The sequence below is a fragment of the Pteropus vampyrus genome, unplaced genomic scaffold (assembly GCF_000151845.1).
Source record: "Pteropus vampyrus isolate Shadow unplaced genomic scaffold, Pvam_2.0 Scaffold94, whole genome shotgun sequence".
Classification (NCBI taxonomy): Eukaryota; Metazoa; Chordata; class Mammalia; order Chiroptera; family Pteropodidae; genus Pteropus; species Pteropus vampyrus.
In genome coordinates, this window is record NW_011888875.1 from 4,120,577 (window position 1) to 4,130,586 (window position 10,010).

The 10,010-nt window shown below is 45.6% G+C and overlaps 1 protein-coding gene across 1 annotated transcript in view; it reads left to right on the forward strand.

The window, feature by feature from the left end:
* CTNND2 (catenin delta 2) overlaps positions 1 to 7,598 on the forward strand; it is a 700,986-nt gene extending 693,388 nt beyond the window's left edge. The window contains exon 25 of the mRNA XM_011364122.1: positions 6,688 to 7,598. Coding sequence (XP_011362424.1) covers positions 6,688 to 6,948 — 261 coding nt within the window. The 3' untranslated portion in view covers positions 6,949 to 7,598. The remainder of the gene's footprint in view (positions 1 to 6,687) is intronic.
* Positions 7,599 to 10,010: the final 2,412 nt, after the last annotated feature.

Consider the following 10,010-nt stretch of genomic DNA (forward strand, 5'->3'; position numbering starts at 1 on the left):
ATTTTTAAGTGCCTTGCTACTCAAAGTCTGGCTGGGGAACCAGCAGCACCAGCATCCTCGGGTGCTTGTTAGAAATGCAGAAGAGATTCGTCTACGGCCTTGACTCCAACCCGTCCAAGGTCGTCTGCATCAGAATTGCATTCTTTCGAGAAGCCCAGGTAATTTTTGTGTGTGTTCAAGTTTAAAGAGCCCTACGATGGTAGATGCTTAAATAACCGATTTAAGTTTGTGTGTGTTTTATTCGGCAAACATTCATCAAAGGCTTATTTTCTCTGTGGTTCCATTGGGACTGTAGTAAAGCCAAAAGGCACAGCCTCTGCTCCTTCATTGATGGACAGCTTCATACTTGCCCCCCGCTGCGGTGGTTGGCACAGAAAGACTGACATTCCTCAGCTGCTGGCTACTAGGAACCGTTGCCAGAACTGGCTTCTGCTCATGTCCCAGACCCCTGCCATAGCTCAGGGAAGGCGAGCTGAAAAGACAAACCCAAAACCCATTTGCTCGACCACAACATCCAGGTGAAAATGAACACGGAAGACCAAAGAATCGGCTTTGAACATGCTCAACGCCCAGCAGGGCGGCATCTCTGAAAAGGAAAGGGACCCCCCGCACACCAGCAAGCAGAATGCCCCGTGAGGGACCGCTTCCGAAGGAGGAAGGAGGAGCACGTGAAAAGCTTCTCGACTTGAAATTATTTTTTTCTCTCATCAACCATCAACAGGAGAAATGAGAGTGGGTAGAAGAGTTATCCTGTTGCCCGTGATTTTCCGGTGCAGGCACAGCCACTCCCGAAGGCTCGTGGTGTTTGTGACAACCCCCTGGGTGGATGCCTGGACCCTCCGGCCTGCCTCACGCATCGTTAGCATCTGCACGGCCTCCCTCAGTTCTGGTCATTGCTAAATGCAGAGGCCAATGAATAAATAAATCAGGGCATGAGCACTAGAGAGAGATCACCCGGGTGACTTCCAGCTCTTCACGTGTCAACACGCCCGCCCAAACGTAACGGGAAGTAGAAACAAAACATATTGGAAATGCCAGCTCTGTTTTTGGAGATTAACTCTTTTTCTTTTTGCAAATACCAGGTGTAGGAAGTGAACTTGTCAGGGTGTGATAGGACCCTGATTGGTACCCACAAACATAAGCATGGTCTTTAGTCTGGGTAGGTCGCGAGAAGCTCATGACCAAAATCAGCTTATTCTACACCAGCTTTTCTCCCTCCATGGCAGTGAAGAAATGCCATGCTGAGGCCCGGGGTCCTTGGCATCACGCAGTGTGGCTGCAGGAGGTCCCGAAGGACTGCCGGCAGCCTAGATTTAGACGACAACCCCTCATGGTTCTGGGGCGCCGTTGCTTTCACCTAAGCCTATTCTCAGCATTCAAGCAAGTGCTAGGATGACACCTCTGCTGTGAAGGGGAGGACAGCCTACTGTCGCTTTTTCCCAGGGTGCCCCAGAATGTGCCCGACTCGGGTGTGAAGGCCAAGGCCATAGGGTCTCAGGAAGATGCTCCTGGAACCCCGCCGGGATAGATAGCAAGCCCCGCACCGCTTGTTGGCACAGGGGAGATGATGCCAGCGGGCCACCAGCAGAGCCCAGTCCTGTGGCAATAGTTCAGAGCCATCACACTCCCTGAGCAGGCCCAGCAGAGGGAAGTAGGCGATTAAATTGTTAACTCCATTCCAATATCAAGAAACATTTTCAAATGTCAAAGACAGTTGTTTTTCGCCTTTAAAATTTTTCAAGGAAATCAGTGTGACACGCCAGTGAACTTGGGGAGAAGAGAATAAAGTGTGTGACTTATTTTGGACTCTGCTATTGGAACAAGCTCTGACTTTTGCAGCTTTCCTTCTGGGAAACTGCATAACATGTAACCATCCTTATCAGTCGAAAGAGGAAACGATTTGGTTCTCTTCCAGTCGGGTGATTCGGAGAGGACTTCGTCGACGGCAGCCATGATTCGGAGTCACTGGCCACGTGGGCGTGGCCGGCCATTCCTGGTGGGACGCTTTTGCTTCTGGAATTTTGCTGGCCGAGAGTGACCTCACAACCTCTCAGCTAGTTAAAAAAAAAAAAAAAGCCAATTTGAATAATTTAACCAGTGAGGATGCTCTGGGTCCATTCAGTTTCAGTGTCAAAGCTTATCCTCTGCGGGGTGCTCAAGGCCCCTGGGTGTCCCGGTCACCAGCTGGGCCTCACGAGCTTCACAGCGGAGTTTGGACAGTGACTCATCTTAGAGAAGAAGCGATTCACTGAGGGAAGCTGGTTTCAGGTGGATCTTTGAGATAAGGCAAAAGACAGTGAGAGCTGGGAATGAGACAAACCCGGGTGCGAGATGCAGTGAGGTCGGGGGCTGGGCAGTAGCTGTCAACCAGGCTCTCCATGACTCAGCGGAGGAAGAGCCACGGGGCCGGCTGCTCAGCCGTGGCGCTCCTATGGGACTCGTCTGCATTTTCAGCGAACCCCAAGCTTAAGGACTGCTAGAAGAAACGACTATTAGTGTGAAATGAGGTTTGTAATCCTTGATTTTTATGTCAGGTGTCAACAGATCACAGACATTGTTTAAAGAGTTAAACTCCTCAAAAACCTTTTTGAGCTTCTACCAACCCATTCCCTATTCATAAAGAAAAATGGCATATTTAACTATGTATATTCAGCTACAAATAGAATTTTTGTTCATAAACTAGAAACAAAGGGGTTTGGCATTTCATGACTAGGATTCAAACTATTATAGTAACAACAAAAACAGCATTGTGAGTTCCTAGTTGGCATCCTCGGTCTCACTGCCAGGTGGTCAGGACAGGTGAAATTGTCCTCAGAGATGAAGACACTGACATTCTTGGTGGATAAAGTTTGCCTTTTGTCACCCAGCTAGAAGGAGGCAAAGACTTGCATGGGGTCCTCCTGCCTTGCCCCATTTTCCCTCCTCTATACCAATAGTTCTCAAATTTGAGCGTGAGTCATATAGACACAGATTCCTGAACCTCAACTCAAGAATTTCTGATTCGGGAGATCTGGGGCAAGGCCCAGTAATTCACGTCGCTAACATGTTCCCAGGCCATGCCGGTGCTGCTGGTTTGGGGAGCACACTTTGAGCATCGCTCATCCTTACAGTGTGGCCTCCTGCACTGTGCGTCTTCAGCTTTCATGGTGGGGCAAATTGTGAAGATCTGCAATGGGCAGCTGTTCCCCTTCTGTTAGAAACAAATCCAGTTTAAGAGCAAATTCGGTGATGAATAAATACAAGATCGTCTGTCGTGCTAAGAGACTGGAAGGTGGAGAAGTGGCATGCGCTCCATGTCCTTCGTAATTTAAACTAACATTCCACTGAGGAAAAAGTTCAGCAAAGACCACTTTGGTGGGGCAGGAGCCACAGGACAGAGCTCCAGTGATCCCCACGGGAGCCAGTGGTCACATCTCCCTTTCCCAGTGAAGATGCTGCCTTAAGGCAAACCAGGCAGCAGCCTCAGCATCCTTGGGCATACCAGGGCTTCTCTGGACCACAACAGACACTCGAATTCAGAATATACCACTGCTTATGAACCTTGTTCTCCTGCCTTCGAAGAAGTCCAGATTATGCAAACTGTGCATCATTTTTAGCTCCTCTACGGGGAAGACTCATATTTGGGGGCATTTCATCTACCTAATCTTGAATACTGAAATCAGATATTCCCTGAGAGTATATTATACAGGACAGCCAGCATCCCTCCACTGTGAATGTACTGTAGCAGCCGACATCCACACCACCGGGCCCGTGAGCAAATTCAGTTCCTGCAAACACGGTAGTGCCATTTGTCACCTGTCTTGGATAGTTTGTTTAGACATAGTCTCAGAACTACAGAACTAACCTTTAGGAGGGTTTATATGGGACTTTTTGAACAATACAGATGAAGTGAAGAAGGTAATTCTCAGATAAGAGGCTAAGTAAGCTTGTGTCCAACCCCAAAACATCCACCAGACAGAGAAAATGGCAACGATAAGAAATTTGAAACAGATTGTACTGAAAAATGAAGGAAGCAGCCACTTTGGAGGAGAGCCACAAGCTTTGTAAGTGACTCCCCTGAAACCTTCCTACCTCGGGCCACCAAGACCAGCACAAGGAGGTCACGCCTGTTCTCGGTCTCCTTTGTCTGCTGGTTTCCCTTCTTATCATAGAGCCTGGAGTCAACTCAGTGAGGCCAGCCCTCTGAGGCTGGGCCAGCGTGGCTCAGCTGAGCCTGTGCTGGTGTGGGGCAGAGAACGTGGCCTTTGGAGCCAGCCAGAGGTATGTTCAAAATCTGGCCTTGCGACGTCACTAGACAGGACACCCTGGAGAAGTTTTTTAACTTCTTTGAGCTTCAGTTTCTTCATCTGTGGATTAGGAATTGGATGGATGGATGGATGGATGGATGGATGGATGGATGGATGGATGGAAAAAAGAAGGAAGAAAAGAGGGAAGAAGGAGGGAGAGAAGGGAGAATGGAAGGGAAAAGCTGAGAGAGAAAAGAGGGAGGGAAGGAGGGAAAGATAGATGATAGATTGATAATAGATACGGATAGACAGATGGTAAGTGATAGATGGTAGATATAGACAGACATAGACATACATAAGATACATACATATAAGTTTGTGACTATTGGAAGATTAAACAAAAAGGAATTTGTTAAATGTTGACTATAGTTTCTACTGAAATGGAAACAGCAAATTCTAGTTCCCTCCCTGTGAATTTTTTCAAACCTCCCAGCTCTAACCCTTTGTATCCTCTGCGCTTGGTTAGCAGCGCAGTGTTGGAGTGAAGTCCAGCGCGGCCCACAGCTCTTCAGAAAGCAGCAAAGGGCACCTTAGCCTGTCCAAGTGATTTGGTAGGCCTGGTCTTAGCATCGTTTAATTGGGGTGCTGCAGATTCCTTCCAGCTGTCCCTCTCATGGCCAGGCGCTTGGGCTAACATGCCTGTGCTGTATGGACCAGGTAGACAGAAACTTCATTCATCCAGCCACCCTTAACAAGGAGCATGGCACATATTGGATGGCAGCTATGATGAAGCTCACTTCTTCTTTGAACAGGTTGATTACTAGTATAAATCAATTACATATAAAAGAGGGAGTTTCACATACTTGAGAGAAGAATTATATGCAGGCCATTAGAAGCATCCATTTACACACAACGTGCTAATTACAAATCATTATCTATTAACTAAGACCAATTTCTGGAGGACGATTTTGTGCTAAACTTTAGTTAAATTACCAGGAAATTACTCAATCAGCTCAAAAGTGATCAAACCGTGTTTCTTTAAGACTGTTTCATCATTCACACCAGAGCTCCTCCCCGATGATGCACTTGAGCTGAGCTTTGCGCGTGCCTGTATGCACTAGCTGTGGGGCTGGCCCTCACCCCACGCCCCTTTACCCTTCAAGCCCCCTCTATTAGACAGTAAGTAACCTGCAGAGGATGAGTATGCAAACAGGGAGCAATGAGGTGGGCTTGGGGACAGCAGGCAACTCTGAAGACTGCTCCCCACTAGTTATAACCAAAGGCTTCATAATCCCACCTCACTCTTGAATTCCATCAGTTCTTTACTGAACCAAGTTAGAAAACCTTAGTCCTCCAGAGTATGTTTGTAATGGATTCTGTCTTTTCATTACATGCTTCTCTGTGTATCTTTCTAAGGCTGCGGCGCCTGGTCACTTAGGCAGGTGTGACGGCATGGCCCTACCACCAGGAAGCTCATTCCTCCAGAGAGATGTGACTCACAGCCTCTGTGCTGGCAGGGAGATGCCTGAGTGACCATTATACATCCTGTCTTTTTGTCTGGGATCGCGACACCTAGGTGTCAGAGAGAAAATGCAGGAAAGATGAAAATAAATGACTTGTCTTCTGTAGCTTCTAGAGTATACCACTAATTTAAAAAGTTATTTAGTAAAATGGTGCAGCTGCTCTGTCACTTTGGCAGTCCTCAGAGTTAAACAGAATTACCACAAAAGCCAGCGTTTCCACTTCTAGGTTCCTCAAGAAAATGGAAAGCAAGGACTCAAGCCGGTACTGGTATGCCAGTGTCCATTGCCGCATTATTCACAGTAGCCAAAAAGTGAAAACGACCCAAGTGTCCATCCGCAGATGACGGATAAACAAATGTGGTATCTCCTTACCATGGAATATTATTCAGCCTTGAAAAAGGAAGGGAATCCTGTCACGTGCTACAACACGGATGAACTTTTAGGGCATTATGCTAAGTGAAAGAAGCCAGTGACAAAAGGACAAATATTGTATGACTCCACTTATATGAGGAATCTAGAATCTTCAAATCATAGAGACAGAAGGTAGAACGGTGGTCGCCAGGGGTTGGGGGGTCGGGGAGGGAGATGGGGTGTCATGGAAACGGATAGTGGCGATATTTGCACAACACCAAATGTACCGAGTGATACTGAACTGTCCACTTAAAATGTTCAAAATGGTGAATGTTATGTGCATTCTACCACAATGTTAATTTTTCAAAACCGTTTCTCTAAAAGGGTAGCATGTGGGCCCAGGGACCAATTTTTTTAAAAGAATGGCAATCGATAATTAGGAGTCTTCAGAGAAGTGTCGCCCTGGTGCAGGCCTGGGTAGCAGTCACGGCCCCGACTCCGAGGGGACATGCCGAGCGCCTGGGCAACAGGGAAGCTCAGATCGAGGGGAAACACGCCAACCCATGCGCATCTTCTCCCCCGTGCAGGTTTCAGCACAGCCCGTCCCGCAGGAGCCCAGCAGGAAAGACTACGAGGCCTACCAGCCGTTTCAGAACTCCACGAGGAGTTATGACGAGTCCTTCTTCGAGGACCAGGTCCACCACCGCCCTCCCGCCAGCGAGTACACCATGCACCTGGGACTCAAGTCCACCGGCAACTACGTCGACTTCTACTCAGCCGCCCGTCCCTACAGCGAACTGAACTATGAGACCAGCCACTATCCCGCCTCCCCCGACTCCTGGGTGTGAGGGGCGGGCGGCACGAGGCGCCCCGGGAACAGTGCATGTGCATGCATACCACGAGACATTGCTTTTTCTTTTTCTTTTTCTTTCTTGTTTTTTTTTTTCTTTTCCGCAAATTTAGTTTGTTAAAGCCTGTTCCATAGCAAGGCTGTGATAACCAGTAAGGAGGTATTAAGAGCTATTTTAGAAAGCTGAAAGAATCGAAAGGTAACTCGGACGTCCATAGAAAGCTAAAGCGATCCTAAATGCAGCATTGTGCGGCCCCTTTCTAGTCTGAGCTGTGGAGTGTTGGATGTGGTGTGTATCGGACGTGGCTGGAGGAGGTGGCGTTGGTGGCGGGGCACAGAGGCAGCACAGGTCACACACTTCAGAGGGACGGCTTCTCACGCTTCGTTTACTCTCCATCTGTTGTGATTCTAGGCTTCAGATCGCATCAGGGTTCCTCTGTACAGCAAGACGTTTCTTGCCTTTTGTTAATGCGTTGTTGTAAAGTATTTGATGTACATTACAGATTAAAGAAGAGAAGCGCGTTGTGTATATTACACCAATGCCGCTGTGTTTCCTCATCTATGGTTCTAAATATTGCTTCAATCTCAAACTTTTGAAAGATGTACGGATTTCCAGTTTTTTCTTTTCTTTCTCCCAGTATGTTTTAACAAAAAAAAAAAAAAAATGGGAAAAAAAAGGAATATTTAGCAGTATTGTTCGTTCTGATATGTGAACTTGTTTGTGGCAACTAAGCAAGGCATTCAGCAGTTTCTGACAATTAACACACATCATTCCACACTCCTTGTCAACAAAGTGCTTTTTCACTGCCTACAATTTTAGATGTAGATATTTGAAATAGATTTTTTTTCATTTCTACCAGTTTTCTTTATGATGATACAGTGTTAAAAGAAAATAAATTACAATTGATCTGTCATCCATATTTGCTAAGAATGTCTATTTCCAAGGACCTAATCTTACAAAATACACATTCTTGCTCGTGTGTCTGTGCGTGTGTGGGTGTGCGTATGTCCACGTATGTATAGAGATGACCTGTGCGAGATTTCATTTTGACAAAAGCTCTTTCATTTGCTGTTCATCTCGCACAGACTTTGTTTTTGGTTTTCAGTATAAATGTACATCAGTTTGTTCCCTTCGCACTCTTTTTCTGACCATCTAGTGACTCAGGATATTAGGCCAGGTGAAGTGAAGTTATAGGATTTTCACACATTCGGACATTCTCGAATCCCAGCTCTTTCTACAGGTCCATTTTCCCTCCATGTGTAATGCCCTCAGAACACAATAAACCATGGCCAACTCAATAATTTCACTTTGGGGCCAATTACTTGAAGTATCCACAGGAAATGTAAACTGCTCGCCTTATTCCTCCCCAAACTTTTTTCGTTCACGTGGCAGGGAGCAGTAGACAATGATGGATTAGATTATTAAAACTGAACTTGAAGCAAATGTTAGAATAGTGGTTAACAGAGCTAAGAAATAAGGCTAACCATTTAAAAGAACACGGGCTGTGGGTAACTTAGCTTTGCTCTTTAGATGCAAGTGACTGAGGCCAATCGGTGCCTAGTAAATGTTAACTGTTCTTGGAAAAAATAAAAAGTTAAATAACAAAAGAAATTGGCTGCCATCTTCCTTTAAAACTTACTCCCCTCTACCCTACATAGCTTAATCCAGCTCAAAGTCTAAAATCACTGTTTCCTTCTCCAAATTTAAAAACAGTCAAAAGATTTTTTTTGTTGTTCATGCATATTTTTGTGAATGAAAAGCTAATTTCCAGAATACAGTAGTAGACAGATTTCCATATGAATCATGCTACAAATTACTTACACATCGGACCTTGTCGTGCTGTTTACCGTAGGACTCTACATTTCTGGGTTCCTTCCCAAGAATGCTCCAGTCGCTATAGAGAGAGAAATATGTAGCATCAAGGACAATGTTTCCACTTCGTCACTGTCATAGAATGATCAGTAAAGCTCACCGAGGTAGAGATTGTGGTACAGGCATGACTTGTCAATAACCTCATAATAGCTGGTTTAACTTTTCCAGAAGCATACACTAGGACACATTCCCTAGTCTGAGTTGTGCATGTGTTAAGAAGTTCTTCTCCTGGCAGGAACTTCATATTTCCTTTATGATTTTGAGTCCGCGCATGTGTTATGTTTGCAGCCCTTGAGGACCAAGGATGTGTCTGCTGCTTATCCTTTGAAAGCTCAGTGTGATGGGCTGGGGTGAACTAGTTCAGCCATGTAGGACAAACAAAATTACATAACTGCCACCTTGTGTGTTTTCACAACCCCCAGCCCCATACCTTCTGAGGTGAGCTCATCGACGTTTGTCCCGCTGAATATAAAGAGCATCTAAGCTCCAGCTTCCAAGTGCCAGATGTCCAAGGATGGGAGCTGGCATGGGTTCGCCAACAACTGCCATGCTGACCTGGACATATGCATGAGCTCCGTTAGGGAAACGTCGCATCCAGATGTTCTGTTTGCTCAAGACCTAAGAGTCTGAGGACTACTTTCCCAAGAAGTTTGAAACTTTAAAAAAAAGATGTTGGCAATAACAGAAATGCTGCCAGAGTAAGCTCCAGGCGTAGACAGGACCAAGGGTCAAATGGCTGCTAAACCATGTTATAAAAGGGACACGAATGGACCGGGAAAGCTATGATATTAAACGGTTCTGTTTTGTTTTAGACTGTTCTGGTGATGTCTAAAAAGTCAAAAAGGAGACTGGCAGTCTCTTTTAGGTCAAAGTTCATAGGGAGTTCAAAGTCACTAGCCCAGTGGCTGGGTTATCGCAAGCAATCCTAAGCAGTTGCTTTTGACCCTAGTAAAATCTGAAAGATAGAACTGACTAGAGTAAATGATAAAGAAGATCATATACTTTAAAAAATAATAGGACTGTAACAAGAAATCTTCCCTTTTGTTAATTTGTAAATATAGATAGTATTAATTAAGGTTGCCCGATTCAGCAAATAAAAATGCAAGACATCCAGTTAAAATTAAGTTTCAGTGAAACGGCCGATATATTTTTAAATATAGATCTGTTCCATGCAATATCTGGAACAT